General features: G+C 39.6%; 1 protein-coding gene across 1 annotated transcript; it reads right to left on the bottom strand.

Annotated features, from left to right (window-relative positions):
• Window positions 1–19: 19 nt before the first annotated feature.
• On the bottom strand, window positions 20–15,151 carry BRD7 (bromodomain containing 7). The gene is made up of 17 exons (XM_074881513.1): window positions 15,010–15,151; window positions 14,379–14,587; window positions 13,497–13,626; window positions 13,050–13,107; window positions 11,354–11,498; window positions 9,889–9,999; window positions 9,347–9,531; window positions 8,317–8,440; window positions 7,600–7,675; window positions 6,555–6,662; window positions 5,866–5,998; window positions 4,843–4,954; window positions 3,675–3,731; window positions 2,689–2,800; window positions 2,398–2,541; window positions 1,176–1,319; window positions 20–215 (listed from the first exon to the last, which is right to left on the bottom strand). Exons 1-17 carry the CDS (start codon window positions 15,056–15,058, stop codon window positions 151–153), a joined length of 1,962 nt encoding a protein of 653 aa, XP_074737614.1. The 5' UTR covers window positions 15,059–15,151; the 3' UTR covers window positions 20–150.
• Window positions 15,152–18,338: the final 3,187 nt, after the last annotated feature.

Raw genomic sequence — 18,338 nt, 5'->3', positions numbered from 1 at the left:
CCACTCAATTTCAAATGTCATCAGTTCCAAAATTTAATAAACAAAAGTAGTTTAACACACAATATACACGTGCTCAGTGAATGCACCTGAAGGAAGTTTATCTGGTTCTTAAATAGAATCAAACAAACAGCCGTAAACATAACCGAAGCTTCAGCTTGTAACTGGACCACACTCATTCTCAGGGATGGTGACAGGCTTTTTAGGCTCTTGAAAGTCTGAAAGTTTACAACGGATATCAGGTCAATGAAATGAAAGAAATGCATACACAAGGGAGTACTCTGAAAGTCATTTGCTACGTGTGCAGACAGGCGTGAGTTAACTGTTGGTCTGTTACAGCCCAAGAAACCATGATGTTTCAGTTGGTTGTTACACAGCCTCTCTTGTACAGTGCTACGAAAAAGCAATTGCTCAATAATTTTGACACTGAAATTTCTGGAGCAGTTTCCTTGAAAAGATAAGTAAGTTCCTGAAGTAATGCAGCCCTTTTCATTAAATAACATCTTAACTGAAACTTTTTATTAACCACAGATTGAGGAAATTTGTTGTGTGAATTATGTTTCTTGAAAGGAAATTCTTACCTGCCTTAAAAACTGGGGACAAACACAAACTCCAGGTATGCTTTTACCGGTTATATGCCACAAGGGGGAGATCTGGCTCTGGCTCTTAAATTTTCCACTGACCCTGACTCCTTAATCCAGCAGAACCAGTAGTTCCTTTTGGCTGGGTGTGTTGTGTTGAACTGATGCTGTCAACTGACAACGCACTACACCTGGCCCTGTTAAGCAAAAGGAGCTCACAGCCAAAAGCTTGGAGGAGAAGGAAGCATGGCGTCCTCGTTTTAGCAAGTAAGGAATTTTAACTTCTCTTGTAACTTCATGCTAAATGGAAAAACTAAAATTGCATGGATTGCTTTAGAATTTGGCAGTGCTCTAAGATGAATGGTGAAATAACTACTTTATGTAGTTGAACCAAAGTTCCATATATCCAAAAGATTAATTTTGGACTGAGACCAAACACAGCAACTTTCCATTAGAAAAAGAATTTTAAAAAGGGGAGAAGAACTGAAAGTTGGAACTGTGTTACTGCAAGTTCTACACCACACGCTAATTTAATGATTTGCAGATGTGGTTTTGCTTTAGTTCAGCAGATGCTACCATACATTTTTGTATACTCACCCTCTGTCAAATCCACCCAGCTGTCTTCTGTATCGGGTAAAGGGACTGAAATTCCCATTGCTTTCCGGATTCCATAGGTACTAACAATATCCCCTGGAGTCACTTGTTGTGCAAGTTCTTTCAGGTTATTGGTCACTCGCTCCGCTAGAAAAGACACGTGGCTGTATTTATATGCTCTATATATACATAAAATTGCTGAAATGAGCCCTTCACCCTGTAAACAGTTTCATCATCTAAATACAAATTGAACTATGTTAAATAATGTTTCTGCAACAGAAGAGTTTTGTTGTAGTGTGCACAATCATGCAAGACATACTGGGAACTGTAAACGAGATGGTTAAGAAGAACAGGAGGAACGAAGCAGCTGCTGACCAGGGCTTGCTGCCATCAAGAAACCCTGAAAATTAACGTGTAAGGTAACGCCGCCTGGGTCATACTAGTGCAGCAGGGGGGCGAAAGCTGGTGGCACTAATATCTGGCTTTCAGGATTCAGCATGTAGTTTTGTATATAAACCAGGGAGACTGTTCTTGTTGCTACAAAGGGGGTTTTCCTTAAGAAGGAAGCTGTAAGTACTTAAACTTTTTAAGAGACGTAATATCTGATCTGGTTTAGACTTGGTATAATACCAACTTGGTAATATTCCTCCAATACTGGGGAATTTATTTTATCACACATCGAGGTGGTTATTTTAGCCCATGTGTGCAATATCAAGTACAGCAGAAGTTAGTTTTACTTGCAAAACAGACACCCTCTGCCCACAGTCCTCTCTTCAAAGGTTGCTGTTAATACCGGCTGTATAACTGACCTCTGAGACAAGAAGCATTGCTCCAATAATTAAAGAGGTATAATAAAGTAGACTGGTAACTGATCAAACCTGGAATAAAGCTAGCCTTATGGTAAGAACTTGGTAATATTTAAGGAACCCCTGTTCAAAGACACGGTAAAAATCATGGAGTTAAAGAGGCGTTTGGCCATCATCTGCCCATGGCATAGAGGCAGCTCCCAATCTGTTCTAGGGAAGTTATTAATAAAGAGGAATTACTAAATGTAATTACTGTTCAAAACTTTCGTCTGGCTTTACATATGAAAATTATGTTAATCTTCCATGCCTAACAGAGCACATGTTCTGCACTGTAACTGTTAAACTTCTGTCTGTCTTGGAGTTGACATAAGTTGGGACTTGATCGATTCTGCAAGAATGATCAGAAAAAGTGTATTTACCCAAGTGCATCTCTCTGTAAGATGGACCCAGAAGACAAATCATATTAGGGGGTGGTTTTGTACTTAGTCGTTCATTTTGAGCATCCTGGAGTTCTCTCAGAAGCTTTGTTGTTTCATCAAGTTTCCTCTGGAAGATTTCAGCCTCTGTTTAACGAAAAGAAAGTCCTAACTAGTAAGAGAGTGTATTTACTTACATTACGCTATAAAATATGGTAAGGCTGACTATGTGAAGGGACTGGGAACTGAAACAGTTACAGACATATCAGAAGTGCAAGCACCAAGAAAACTCACCCTCAGAATCAAACTCTTCCATAGGCATGCCAAAGTTTGTTACTGCTTTTAGTGCCGTCAGTCTGTCGTTATTAGCAGAGTCCAACCTGGCAGCAATATCAATTTCCATAATCTAAAAAAAACCCAGCAGATAATATTTAGGTCTGCCTTGAAACAACAAAATTGTTTGAGGAAAATCAGAACACAAAGTTAGTTAAAAGTAAGTCTGCTCTACGAAAAAGTGAACATTTAGAGGGAAAGCTGAAAAGACACCATGTGAAACTTACACTGTTCTACAGTTACTTGGTTTACTATTCGATTTCATACTCAAGTAGAAAATGGCATCTGCCAAAAACTGGGGGTATGCGCAAGTGATACAGTAACTTAAGACCAGCATCCCAATTAAAAAAAAAAAAAAAAATCCTTGAGCTCCCCTAAAGCAGAGTTTATCTCAGATCCAAGGCCAAAATTCAACACCAACCTGGGAACTGGCTGCAGACAACGGCTTCAGGAGAGCAGCCCTCTCCCTAGAACTGACTTATACTTTTCTAATTGAACAAAGTTCGGGTGGAATGATTTTAGAGATACACTGTGTGCCTATAGGGGCACAAGGTATCTGAGAAAACCTGCTCAAAAGATAGCTAATGTATCATGTGATATTTTACACTTATATTGCAAGTCCATGTCAAACCAAGTCAGATTAAGACAGGAATAAAACAAGCTGCCAACCAGAAGATCCAACACATGGTTAAATGATCTCTGACAAAAATATATAAGCATTTTCTTCCTGTTCTCTTGACATACAGTCTTGTTTAAGACTTAACTTTTTGGAGATTCTTCCTCTCCAACTGCCTACAAAATAGCATGCCCTTGTCACGAGTCACACAGGGTGTATTTACAGCTTGTCAGAGTCTCAGTGTAGCTGCACAGGCATTACAGATGGAGGCAGTTTTGTAACTGCGGGGTTAGGTTGGTTAGAGTACTTCACGATATAGAAAAAAAATTACCTTTACATCTTTTATTGTATCACTTCTTTCATGTGGGCCTTCGGCTTCCTCCAATGGCTGAATAGAGAAAGGATTTTAAAAGACATTAAAATTAATCTTTTCTTTGAAGTAAAACCTTACAAAATGCAGTATTTTTAAAGTGAGATAAATATACAAATATACAATGTCATAATGAGCTTGCTCTGTAAACCAAGTTATGAAGTAGCTATTTTTTAGAGGGCTTTCTTCAGACACTCATGTTTACTAAAATACTTTTTTACAGCACACATTTTATTGCTCTTTACAAAGTCCACATGTTTTTGCCCAGTGAGGTCACATTAGAGATTATTTACTGGGGTGCAGGAAGAAAAGGAAGATGATTATTAGAGGCTGAAATGTATTCTGTTTCTATACGTAACTGTACTTCTCTTAATCCTTGCAACAGCAGTGCTTGAACCCTGTAAGTCAGTGTCACTACCAAGTACTAGAAAAGAGCTAAACTAGCAATGCTAAGCAAAGGTCTGAACTGGGGCTAAAGGCTGATCTTTGATCCATGAACTACTTCTAGGATTAATTTAGCTAGTATTTGACCCATTAGTAAAGGCTAAGATCTGGTTATTTCAATAGTTTACATTGATGTGAAACTCAAATCAAGACTTTTAGTTAAGAGGAACTGTCTTGTGGAGATTCTCAACTCATTTTTGGATCGTCAATTAAGATTGTCCAATCAGCTCCTTTGATTGCAGTCACGTTTGGCATATACAGCTACTGAAATCTCCTAAGAATCTGAGGAGTAGCTGTTTATCTCCTGAACTAAACAGTGGCTGCTAGGAACATGATAAACTTTGCATGGAACAAGAATGCCCGTCCATGATCACCTCACTTTTGAACAACTGCTTATTGATATTTTCCTACTAAATGGAACAGGAGCTAGTGCTAATGGGAGTGGGAGAGTAGACAGAGAAAGAATGTGTGACTCTGTCTCTACTACAACATTTTGTTAATTTTCATGTTTCACTAACAAGTCAGAATAATCCCTTTCCAGAAAATTCATCCACTGGAGACAAAGATCAGTTTTCACTTTCAAGTTTTACCAATTAAAAGGGAGCCCAGCAATAGGATCAGCATCATCTTTCTCTAGCTTGTGTGCTAAAACCAAAGACCAGAGAGTACACAAATCCACTCTTACCGTTTCTAGTTCTCTGAGAGCTCTAGAATGTCCTCCTTTAGTTAGAACATCAAGCAAACTATCAGCCATTAAGAAAGGATAATCTTGTGATTTCATCAAAAAATCATGAATACTAAAAGATCAAAAGATAGTTAAACTACTTTCATACCAAGAATTCAATGGAAAAAATTTACGTAAAGTCAAACCAGTATGTACAGCATAGGAAATGCACTAAGTAGCACAGAATTTGATCTGCATGGCTTGCTTTAGTGTAGTTACCCATGACTTTTGTAGCTGAGGAACCCATTCAGATTCCTAATAAACACTGAAAAACTAGAAGTACACTGCCTCAGGCAGCTGCATCAAACTGAAAGCAAACTTGCACAGGCACTTAACATTCACACTGTGTGTGAATACTTAAGTATTCCCACATTTCATATGAATTTATACCACTGTGTATTCTGTTTTTGAGATTCTCATAAAACAAAAGGACTTTTAACTCTGAAGTTTTTATAATCAAGAATAATAAAAACAATGAGAATTCATTATTTTACTGTAGTAAATAATACAAAAATCAAGCAGTATACACACTATTTAAGAATGAAATTGGGAATCGCTGTCTCTGGACTCAGCTCTCCCCCTATGACCATAGTGGTTTGGTCAGTATATGACATTAACAAAGACGTGTCTCACTCAAGGCAGTAATTAAGTTCATTAACATTAAAAAATACAGTTTGTATAAACATTTGTCCCACTCAACATTTCTCTGGCTTTGAACATGAGTCCTTCAGAGTTAGTCATAAATATACTGAAATTTTAGACTGTGTGTTCCTATGTATCAGTAGCATCAAAATCCTTCAGTCTTGGCTAATCTCACTTTACAGGCAGATTCTCTTATTAAAGTATTTGTTTCTTAAAACAAACAAACAAACAAATGACAGTAGTGACACCATTCAACAGCACAGACATAGCCCATACTGCAGAGCTGCACAGAACTGGCTCTGTACGTGAAAGCTGCAATACGCACCCTAGTAGTTTGATTACCTGAAAGATCCTTGATTAGAATCTTCACCGTATGTTGAATAGATTAAGTCAGAATCTTCTTTGCTTATGTTGGCAAATGTAGAATCGTATGTTGGAGCATAGGAACTATAGGGTCCGTAGTTCAGGTATGTCACTGGTGAATAACAACAGTACTAATTACTACCTCTGACACGCATGTACCAGATAAAAACGAGAGGGGGTTGTAAAACAATCCCCAAAAAGAAACCTTTAGGAACATATTTTTATGGTGAAAACAAACTTCCATAGAATGCCATCTGTTCACACTGTAACACCTTTTAGTGACATCTACATCAAATACATTTTTATTTACCAGTGTTTTATTAACAACACTGTATGCCTTAACACAATAGGAAAATTCAGTCTGGAGACGGCAACGGGTTCTCAGCCCCCTCACTACGCTCTTTCAAAGCTAGCAAAAACCTTTTTCTATCTGGTATAGTTCCCCTTCTCAATACAGATGAACATTTTATTAAATATGCATCCCATTTTGTATGTGTAAATTAAGCTAGACTTTGTGACGTGCTGTTTAGCTGTGTGATAGATACATGCAATAATGTGCTTCATCAGTAGAAAAACTTAGTTCCAAACTATCCATGTGCTAGTAATAAAATCAACATATTTTGTTTATATAAGGAGGATTTGTATTTTTTAAAAAAATCAGCACTTACCTGGAGTAACCTTGTTTCTTTTATCTTCTTTGAACCCTTGTAATGTATTAACTCCTGACTGAAGTCTTCCTGCTGTCATACCCAGCTTTACAGGGCAGTAACCTGGTTCTACAATAAGATATATCAAAATACAGAAATAATGAAGGCATAGTTAAGTGTAACATGGGAAGATGTCCATACTCATTTAATACTCATAGCCAGAAACTTCAGAATAAACAGGATATGTAACTCCTAAAGTGTGTTTTCCTCTCCAAATGCTTCATATTAAAGACTGTGTGTAGTCTTAAACATGAATCCAGACCAAGTGGTAATACTAGTTAAGTACAGAAGATTTAACCTAAATGTTCAAATTCTCACTATCAGTCTTCCTCCCTCCTGTCCTCCCCTATCAGAGGCTGCATCATTAAAGAGGATCTGATTCTTACCGCAAAACACCACACTTTTGTTTGTTCTTGCTGACATCTCCTACTGCACAGACAGTGCGAAGGGAGAAGTCAAGTTTTCAGCTTGGTTTCTGTCTATTCTTGGCCTAGTCGGCTCAGCTCCGTCATGAGCTGGCAGTTTAACAGCCAAGCGCCTGCACTCTTTCAGCTAGTGGCACTACATCAATGGCACCGACATGACAAAATGACTTGGGAGCCAGACAGTTCCCAGTGGCCAATTCTGAAACATCTGTGACCTTCTGAGTCAGCAGACACTGCACTCTGTACATGGACCAGACTTAAGGCCACTCCAGGAATTCAATGTGCCCAAGCATAGGGCAGGTAGCCTCTTTCCAATGGCAAAAGCTGTCTCTTGCAGCCCCCACAAACAGCTGACATAAAAAGAAGCAACAGCCACTGAGGGCTCCCTCCAGCTGCTCCTAACAACAGCCACAACTGGTCCCCATCTACGTGCTCCCTCAGCTGCAGCTTTTTAAATCCAGATCTTTATCAGACTGTAAAGAAGCATTTGGTTCTTGGCCAGCATCTGCTATCTGCCCCAGCAAGAAAGCAGCAGACCAGGTAGGTGAAAGCAGCTTCCTACCTGAATTGTGCCAACTTACCTCCTGCAGTAAGGTCAACTGGATTAAGAAGGCCCAGAGTTGTCGTACCATCTGGTTTTCTTCTTTCAAATTCACACTGAAATAAGATCAGATTGGTTTAGTTTACATATTAATTGGAATTCATGGTCCTTAAACTAATAAAACATCTAATGAAACTGTCCTATCCATAGAAATCAGAAAGGGATTTGGAAAGATCAGATTCAGAAATAAGTGCTGCTCTAACTTTTTTATTTTCACTAGATAACTTTGTTATTGGTATAGGCACAAGGAATTAAGCAATTATGATAAATATTAAAGTTTCTACAGAGGCTAAGGGATAAAATGTAATTCATGTAGAAAACTAAATGGGCCCAGTATTACCAAACTGGGTTCCTTCCCCTGTAACCTTTGATCAGATATGTGGCTGTTTCAGAACTATGGGGTTTTTTGCAGGTCAGATTTGAGATATTTTCTTGAGGTTCCTACTATTCATTCTTTTCTACTACTTAATCTAGAATTTCTGAAAATTTAAGCTGAACTCTCTGCTGATGAAATTCAGCATGCGTTCAACTGATGTGCCTTTTTGTTTAACCTTATGATGTTCCACAGATGATCAGTCATGTGTAAAATGGTGTAAACTGTAGTAAAAGCATACCTTGAGTTTCAATTGACATAAGATGCTAAGTAAGCCAGGTTTATGAAAAAGTGAAAGGAGTTACCAAATACACAAAGATTTACCTGGCTGTTCGCAAGTCGTCTTGTTAACTTTCCTCCAGATTCTCTAACAATACGATCGATCTGCTCTTGTTCCCTTTCCAAGCTACTGTTTCGTAATTTGTCTTCAAGTAGATCTTTGTCCTTCCTGTGAATAAAACCCACACAACTTAGTTACCAGCTTTAACAGACATTTAACGGACACCAATTGGCTAAACATCACAAAAGAAATTGTTTTTGCCAACTTTTGCAATCTGTTTTTGTAGACAAAACAACTAACAAAAAAAAAATATCAATATAAGATGCCTGTATTTAATATAGCTGGGGAAAAAACGTGACAAAGATTTACATCAGCAAATGCTTTTTAGCTGTAAAGGTCTCTATGTTTCACTTACTTCAGCCACACTGATGTCCTAGTTTAGCATGTTGCCAGATTTTATGCCATTGCTCCCACAAAACTAACAAGGATATTTTTGGTAAAATATTAGATACTCTGAATTTTCAAATACAAATTTTCAAATATTAGATACTCTGTATTTTCAAATCTGTGAAAATAGTCACTAGTATTTCAGACATTGAAAGGATTATTTCTAGATATTAAAAGATAATTTCTGGAAGTATATGTTCTGTAGCTATGCATTTACATGTTTCAAATACAACTACTATGCAAAAAAAAAAAAAAAAAAAAGGTACTTGAAGCTTACTATATAGTTATTTGTACCAAAAAGTTTAAAAGGTCATGCTTGCAAGCCTTCTCCAAAATACCACTTATGTGAAACAGACACTGAAATAGAAAATCACTGAAGTAATGGAGTTGAAGAGTAGTACAGGGTTACCTACAGAAAAAAATGATGGTATCGTAAAAGATTCTAAACTTATTTATTTTTGGTTTACGAGGACACTTTATATACACGTTGCTCCCTTGAGATGAAGTTGTAGTGTATAGGCAATACCAGAAAGAGAGAAACCCACATCCACTGGTCCCTGGAAGTCATCTTGTTTCAGTAGCATTTAAAGGGCCTATCCTGTAACTGTTACTGAGATAATACTTCACTTTTTGTTTTCTTTGCTGGATGTTTTGAACGCTTTAGTGTCACCATCCACAGGTTCTCCTTTGTCTTTCCCAGGACCGTTTTCATCTTCTCCACTTTGCTGCAGCTCTGTCTTGTCCTTCTGCTTCCTTGTCTTCTGCAGGTCAGCCATGAATTCTATACTTTGTTTCAGGCTCTGAATTCTCTCCTAAAAAAAATAAATATCGGAATCCTTCTATTTGCTACTTCAGTGAATCTTTTTGTAACCTACCCATAGAGGATAAATTTTATTTCAGTTCTTTCTTTCTTATACTAGCAAGTATAAGGGCAGTTTAGAAAATGAAGTATTAAATGCAAATATTTCTTCAATAACTCATCTGGTAGCAGTAGTAAAGCATGAGCCTTAAAACAATGTACTATTTAAATTCTAATATGCAAGCATCTGACAAATATTAAGCTAGCTTTTATTAATTTTTATGAGATCTCTGTATGAAAAGTGGAATGAAAGAGGGATCAAAAAGGAAGAAGCATAATTTTTAACAATTTGGTTTATATTTTCTATTACCTGGCTAAGTATCTTCATCCCTGAGTGCAGCAGTTTTTTTGCAGCTTTGTAGTAAATGGTGTCTGGTTTGTTGTAAATCATTGCATTAGTACACATGAGTTTGAAGTTATCCTGTACAGACATTAATAATTTTGGAATGAAAGTTAAAATTTTACAGTACACTGTATTGAAACTCTTGTTGCAAATGCAGTGTCTTGAGTGTTAGGGAAAAAGACCTTCAAAGAACATTTTTAAATTAATGAATTTAAGACATTTGTTCCATTAAAAATTTAAACAAAAAAAAGAATGTAAATGAGATTAAAGTTTCAAAACTAGCACCCCACTAAACATCCTGAATGTATTCTGAAGTGTTGAGTATTGTTTGTAGTTTCCAAAGTTTTAAAGGAAGTCCTCTTAGCTAAAATTACACACTGCCCTGACCAATTAGCAGTCATTAAAGGAAAAAGGAAGCAATGTAAAAAAGACAAGAAAGCTTACTTTAAAAACAGAAAAGCTGCAATTCAGAGTTAAATCATTGTAAGGAATATGCCAAAGTTTCAGTTACAATGAAGAAATGTATGCTTGTTTGAATTAATTTCTTGAATGACTGCGCTAGAAACTTTACTTCTATACTCATTGCAGAGCCTCTACAGGTAGATATGTTTTATTACATTCTCAGTTATAAGGACAAAAAGTTAAAATGGAAAACTAACCAGCAACAGCTGAAACAACAGCGAATAGTCTTCTTAAGTTTAGGAGCCCTGAAGAAGAATGTACAAGAAAATACAACCAATACTATTAACTAACATCTGCCTAAATTCAGCTGTTAACTACACACAGATTACACTTCTCAGGTCCTCATCTAGCCCAGTAAAGAACTAGAGAATATTTCTGCTGAAGAAAACAAAACAAGCCCTCTGATATTTTAAAAGCTTTAGGGGCCTTCAAAACAAGCCCTCGAATCCACTAGACACACTACAGCATGGGGTTAAGCGGTTGCTGCCAACAGGACTGAGCTCCTCTTGCCTTCACTAGTTGTGGATCTACACATCTAGATAAGCCTGGCTAGAACTTAGGTGACAGGAGGCAAATGACAAAGTAGTAACAAGCAGGCAAAGTCAATGAATTTAGACTCCTGATTTTTTGAGAGGCAATACATTCAAAAAAAGAGAGCAGTCTGAGAGAAATGCTAACATTTTCATTCTTAAGATCTAAAATGACACACTGTAGGACAAACTGACAGGTTCTACTTAATCCTGCTAACACCTGAAACCACCCGTGTCTTTTGAGATGCACATTTACAAACCAGAAGTGTTTTCTTTTTCAATTCCAGAACCTATTTGCTCACAAAAATTCAACAAGAAACATTTCTTTGGGCAGAAGTACTGGTTCTTTTGGCATCTTTATATTCTCATAAAATACTAGAGTTCAAGTCAATTTAGCATAATACATCTCTGTATAGTCAAAATAAAATTTACAGAATTACCTTTAATTCTTCTATGGACTGGTACCCATTGTTCTTGATTTTCTCTTTCATGGTACTAAAATCCATTGGGTTTTTAATGATCATGGAATAGCCAGGGGCAATAAAGTCAGTCACGGGAAAAGAAAAGAAAGAACTTGGATCCTTTCTGTTAAGAAATTAAAAGACAGTTTATGTTTCAAATTACAACAAAGAACACACTGAACTTGGTATTAAATAGAAAGAAAAGGACTAAGCTGAAAAGGAATCAAAAACATAAAGCTAGAAATGGCTTGTGTCAGCATAATCTTTCACTTTGGAGTTTGAAAAGATCCCATATGCAACCTCATATACCAGACATATTTTAGAAGTTAGTTCTACATTTTGATATCTACCTGTCTTCCCAAGAAGATTAAACCCCCCCCACCATTTTTAATTAAGCCATTGAAAAATAATGGGAACAAATGTCATAAGAACGTATACATATCATTCATTGCTTACTCTGAAATTAACAGAGGGGAAAGCCTGTTGCTAAAAGTTGTGATAGAATGTATTTATGATTATGTTAATTTTCAGGCTATGTAATGTTAATAGTTTTTTACATTAAAATTTCCTAAGACTTCCAGTGATCTCTGACATACGCTGATGTTCCTGGGTGTTTCTAATAACATTACAATCAAATACAGCCAGTTGGTATTTTAGTTGATAAACTGGCAAGAATCTCTCCACCAGAGCCACTGTTTTTACGCCTTTCACTACACCCTGTAGCACGTGGCTGGCCTCCTATGCCAGCACTGATACTACACACACCGGTGAAACCCCTGGCATTTCAGGTCTTTTTCCTGAGACTTACTTATGACTTAAGGATTTCTAGTCCAAGTTGCTACAGAACAGTGAAAAGCGTTTTGCTATACAAACTGCAGATGCACACAGTGCAGATATTCTGCAACACCTGTGGAAGCCTTGCACAATAGCTTCCAACTGAGAGACAGAATTCAAAACCAAAAGTGGCAGCTGCTTTCTGTATGCATGGAAAGGTAGCCAGAACAAACACACACAATTTTGAAGCTGGTTGTTAGCTTCTTGAAACTGACACCAAGGTCTTGAAAATTTAAGGTTAGGAGAAAACTTGTGAAAAAAGTTTCAAGCTTAATCTGGTGAGACAAGGGAAAGATCTTTCAACCACTCTCATACAAGACATACAGATATTCTTACTTCTTAAGGTCAAGAAAAAATATCTTAAACTACAGACTACTTGAAAGAAGTGCAAATTCTGCAAACCTGACTGTTTCAATCAAGACATCTGGTTAGTAAGACAGTAAGAGAACATGGTTTAAGTTTTCAAGTGTGTACTTCCTTTTTATAGTAAATAATGCTAAAAATAGAACTCAAGGTAAAAGAAGTTTGGGCAAGTTCATTCCAAACTCTTGTGCCTCCTTGAAAAAAGGTTCTTACAAAAAAAGCATCACATTATCAGAAAATTGTCCTATTTTTGGAAATTTTTAAAAGTACTTCAAACTTGAAACAGGAGGTGTTTACAAGAAACCTATGCTAAGGAGAAGTTATAAGTATGCGTTCTTAAACACGTATTTAAATGCCTAAAATAGTCCTGTTAGCAATATATTTAGCAGTAAATTCACTCAGCTTTTTATATGCCTCTTCCCTTAATGTATGTTATTTTCATTTCATAGCTCTGAAAGCCTGTAGCATAGACCTTTACCTTTGCAGCTGTCTCATGAGTTGATTCAGAGCTTCCTGAAGCGGTGTCTGCTCCACCTCTAGATGAAAAAAGAAGTGGGGGGAGAAAGGGTGAGACAGAACTGACTGCAAGAGGCACTAAACTGCCAAGATACTAAAAATCAACTAAACTGATGCAACTTGAGAATTCATCATAAATGAATACAGTGGCAAAACCCACAACATATATAGGGAATCTACTTTTCTCTTGGCCTTACTTGACATTCTGCTCACTCCGACCATAGGTACCTGACCTGATACCATTCTGCAGAAGAGATATACAGTAACATAATTTCAAATTTTTGTATGAGATGGAGAAAAACACTGAGACAGCAAAAAATGTCGTCACTTGCTATAGAAACAAAGAACAATAAAATGTGAGTCAATTAAAGAAAACTGCAATTAGCAAAAGAATTTCCCCCCCCCCTACCTTCCTGTTTTGATAAAGTACTTGTCAGTGGTTTCTCTGGTGGCAATTCCAATCTGACAGGGGTTTGACATTTCATTTCCGGCTCTCCCTCACTGTCTGCATGGTCCCGATCTCGTTTCTTTTTATCCTCCTAAAAAGATTTTTATAGAAACTTAGAAAACCTGTAAAACCAGCATTATTGCTGTACAGAATGCTCTCTGGATTTTTCAAAACAACCTCACATAGTTTAAAAAAAAAAAGTTTGTCTTCAAAAACCTTGTATTCTTTATGTACTGTCTCCATCTGCTGGCCAATAAAGTAATTCAGCTATACAATGCAATGTATCACAATTATTTTTTTAAATGTGACAGACAGTCACTTACAGTATGACAGGAACGACTCTGCACTATTTCCTGCATAGAGAATTGTCTCTAGCGAAGCCCCTAAGATGATTTTTGAAGGTTTTAGAAAACCTAGTAAGAAATAGTCAGGAAATATAAAATTAGAGGTACCCATAATGCTTCAAATACATGTATTACAATTACTTATCATATTAAGAACCCTGAGAGGGAAATACTTTTTCTTTTTAATTAAGAACTTGTAAAGTCTTCATTCTACTTTATAGAAATGGATTTTAGATACAAAATTTCCCCCCCCTTTTTAATTTTCTGTGTTCTTATGCTCACCAATATTTTTTTGAAAGATGAGAAATTTCAGATGACTTCACTCATCTTTTTCTAATAAAAATACCTGGAGAAAAGGAATTGGCAAAACTAATATACTGAGTTTGAATGTATTCCAATTTAAGAAGATAAGTTGGTCATACCTGCTCACCTTTTGATGTGAAGACTAGAGAAAGCTGAAGCACTTTTTCTGCTAAAATGCACTAGCATGAAAACATACCTTAACTCTTCTCTTTCTTTTCTCCTTTTCTTCTCCAGGAACTTGTTTTTCTCCTTTCTTTCTCTTTTTCCTTTTTCTGTCCTTGTGTTTTTCATGTTCAGATTTGTCTTCGTATAGGCTGGAATCAAGTCCTGCGTTTCCAGTAGAGAGTTCAGCAACTTCACTTCCTCCAACTTTCAGCACCAGCTTCAGTGGCTTTTCTACATATTCTTAGAACAGCAGAGAAATAAGCCGCGTGAGTACCGCAGGGATCATACTCTCATACTCAGCCTGAATAGCACAGCACAAGCTCTCCGCTGCCGCAGAGTCCTTTCGAACGCTGTCACTAAACCAGATCTCCTTTTCTTTCCAGACCCTACAACTGCTTCTGCTTCTCCCCCAAACACCAGCCGAGCCCCGACGCCAATCCGCAGCCTCCCTGCCCCGGGTTTCGCGGCGGTGGGAAGGCCGCTCTCCCCGCCCCGTTCCCCACACTGCCTCAGCTTCACCCTTAAGTTTTCAAACGCCCCGGCGGGTGGGCCCGGCCGGGCCGCGCTGCCCCCGCGGCGGGGCGGGCGGCAGTGAGGGCCGAGAGCCCGCGCCCGCCTCGGGGCCGCGCTGGCGGCAGCCCTCTGCCCGCCCACCCACCCACCCTCGTAGGGGTGCTTGTCCGACTTGTGCTTCTTGTGCTTCTTGCCCATGGCGGCGGCGGCAGCGGCCGCGGCCCGCCCGAGTAGGCCGCGCTGTTGTGGCGGAGCCCAGCCCCCCCGACCAGCGGCACCGCGCGCACCCGGCAGGAGGGGGAGCGCGGCGAGAAGAGGGCGGGCGCGGCAGCTCCGCGCCCCCTGGCGGACTGGAGGTACGGTCAGCCGCGCTGCGGCCGGCGCAGCCGCAGAGACGGCCACCGAGAGGGGGGGCGACGGCGTTAAGGCCGGGAGCTGCGTTCCGCTCTGCGCCGGTGCGCAGGGCGGGCGGTGGTTGTTTGTGGCGGGCAGTACCCTCAGCTGCGCCCAGCCCTGCTCAGCTAGGGGTGGGGGTGTTGGCCGGCTGGCCCAGCCCCGTTCCTTGGGCAGTGTTGAATCTCCAGAGCCCTCACAGCCTCCCGCGCCCTCTCCCCTCACAGCCTCCCGCGCCCTCTCCCCTCACAGCCTCCCGCGCCCTCTCCCCTCACAGCCTCCCGCGCCCTCTCCCCTCACAGCCTCCCGCGCCCTCTCCCCTCACAGCGTCCCGCGCCTTCTCCCCTCACAGCCCGCCGGGGCCGCCTCTCCCCTCACAGCCGCCAGTGAGCTCCCTCCTGCTCCCTTGGAGATGTGCCTTGCTCCCCGCCTGAGGCGCGCTGTGCCTGCAACCCTGTCCCCCTTGTCCCCCACCCTTGGGTCTCAGGCAGTGCAGCGTTTCAGTGGTTTTGCCAGGATTCAGCCTAAATACTCCTGTGTTTACACTGGCCTGTGCTGCAGAATCTCCCCTGCCATGGCTGTGAGTGCCAGGGGGCAACTGTGATAGAGCAAAAGGGGTGCTGGGGAAGCCGGCTTTCCTGAAAGCCTGGTTTACATTGCACCTGAGGGGTGCAAGACACAAAGGGGCCTGCGAGGGTACCTGCTCCCTGGCTGTGGTGTGGGGCTGTGCCCCGGCCCTGCTGCCTGGTCGGGTGCACCAGGCAGAGCCCCAGCTTGCAGCAGACCCTCAATCCAGGATAAAGGCCACTAGCAGTGGCCCGCTAGTCCCTGAGTTTGAGAACCTGTGCCCAAATTTGTATCAGTGAGAAGAACAGAGGCTATATGCCCGAGGAAGGGTAGAGAGTTCGCAGAGGTACACAGAGGTGCGTACTGATCCAAGGAACAGGTCTGCTCTGCCCTGACAAAAAGCAGTGCTGGTTGTGCCTGTCCTGCACAGGCTGGGACAGGGTCAGCCTTACAGACTGAGTGCCTAAACTTTTTGAAAGCAAATGCTTTATGATCAGGTTATAAGTTTAAGGAAAATTTATGTGTATCGTCCATTACAGGTTAAAACTAACTTTGAAAGAAATTAGGACCTCCTAGACATGGTGAATGTTAACACATTTGCTTTGCCTGGCAGTACTTCCCAAAACAAGCAGAGTTTTCAAAATTAAATGTAACACTGATTATAGAATCTTTCAGAGTTAATAGTGTAGTTGCTGATATTGCTTAAACTGCTGTCATTGGTGTTTCAACAACACTGTGTAGGTATTGTTTTCTCCTAATACCTGTTCTGTGATGCATCTTGAAATTTCACTTCTCTGGTGTTTGGAGTACAAAAATAAACTGCGTCTGTTTCAAAAGAGAAGCTTTAATTTCATTCCCACACAATAGTCCTGTAAGTATTCCTCAAATTTGTTGAATCATATGTTATATTTTATAGCCAAAGAAAATAATAGTTTCTAATCAGACTTTTATTATATTTGTGGCTGTACATCTACATAAGGTTTATTTTGAAAGTTTGAGAAGTTATAGAAAATCTCTTGCCAGTTGTCCATTCAGTCCCTGGGAATTTAATCAGATGTGACAGCTTTGTTTTGCATTTTACTGGTTAGATTTACTGTCGTTTGGTAACTTACTCAGAGAATTGTGTGGGTGGTGCTCTGGAATAAACCACAACTTTCCTGCTTGATCTTACTCCAGTAGTTTGAAATTCAGCTATAATAGACACAGTTGTTTTTCTAATTCACATCTGGATCCTTTAATACTCTTATTACATATGCAGTGAATGTTCTTAAGCATACTTTAGTGAGAGGTAGAGGGCTTTTGCTTGGGCTGTGGCCACATGCAGAAAATACAAGACTAGTAAATATTTAAAGGACATGTTTTATAGAATGAAAAAAAAAGTTGCTATATCCTCTATTCCCACAAGAGGACTGGCAGACTTTCTAAGTTTTTTTCTTTTAAATGTTATATGGCAAGACCATTTGTTCAATTGTTATTCTGAAATTTCCTGACTAATCTTGTCCTGAATTTAATGAAATTTGAGAGAATTATGCACAGACAAGTAGTGTGAGATATTGCCAATATTGAGAACTGCCCTTTCTAGGTTCTTGTTCAGTAACATCCCCTGGATGAGAGAAAGGTACTTTTTCTTAACTGTTGGCGCACACACGTGTACCTGGAATACAGATCCGGTTTGCCATCCTTGTCTCTAGCTCTCCTTTCCAATTAAAAGATCGGTATTTCTTTCCCTTCAAAACCACTCATGCAGCCTTTCAAAGCACTATTCAGCTTGGGCAAGCTTGGAAAGAGGAGATGCTGCATTTCTCAGCAATGCTGTTGGGTCTTGCCACTTCCCTGAGAAACGGGCCCACGTTCCTTCACACTCAGCTGGCTCTGCTGTTACCTGTAGCACCAGAGGAAAGCTACAGGAATCTTATCCCTGCCTCCTCTTGCGATACATTAAGTCTTCTCAGCCCTGATCAGGGGCAGTTCTTCAATTTCAGGGGAATTCAGTTGTGCAAAGAAGAAAGATGGAAGTCCTGAATGTCCTACAAATCAGCGCAGAGGCTGGATGTGGCTTGGAACAGCTGTCATTTACATATGTGAGAAGTAACTTGTTATATCACCATAAAATAAAAGGCCTTACTATGACCTCCTATTTCCTAGCAATGGTTTTTCATATTTTCAACTAAGATGTTATTTTTCAACAACAAATCACATTGTTTACAGATTATACTTTTGCCCAGTAAAAGTGAAAGCTGGTGGTTTTCAGGGATGACTCAAGATCACTAAAGCTTTGCTGGTACAATGCATGCCTGGTGCCATAGGAGAAGAGCTGTCAGAGTAGACAGAGCTACAGACTTCAGAAGGCTGAATGTTTCTTTTGGATTTATTGCAAGTCTCAGACTGTTTAATATTTTGCCATATTCTCATCTACTGGAATCATGTACTTACCTGTAATTTTAAGTTTTATTTAAAATAAAATCTCTTGCATACTTTTATTATAGAAAAAGACCTGGAAATATGGTGTAGGCAAACC

Source organism: Strix uralensis, chromosome 12, assembly GCF_047716275.1.
Source record: "Strix uralensis isolate ZFMK-TIS-50842 chromosome 12, bStrUra1, whole genome shotgun sequence".
NCBI lineage: Eukaryota > Metazoa > Chordata > Aves > Strigiformes > Strigidae > Strix > Strix uralensis.
This window is presented reverse-complemented; position numbering and strand designations above follow the sequence as displayed.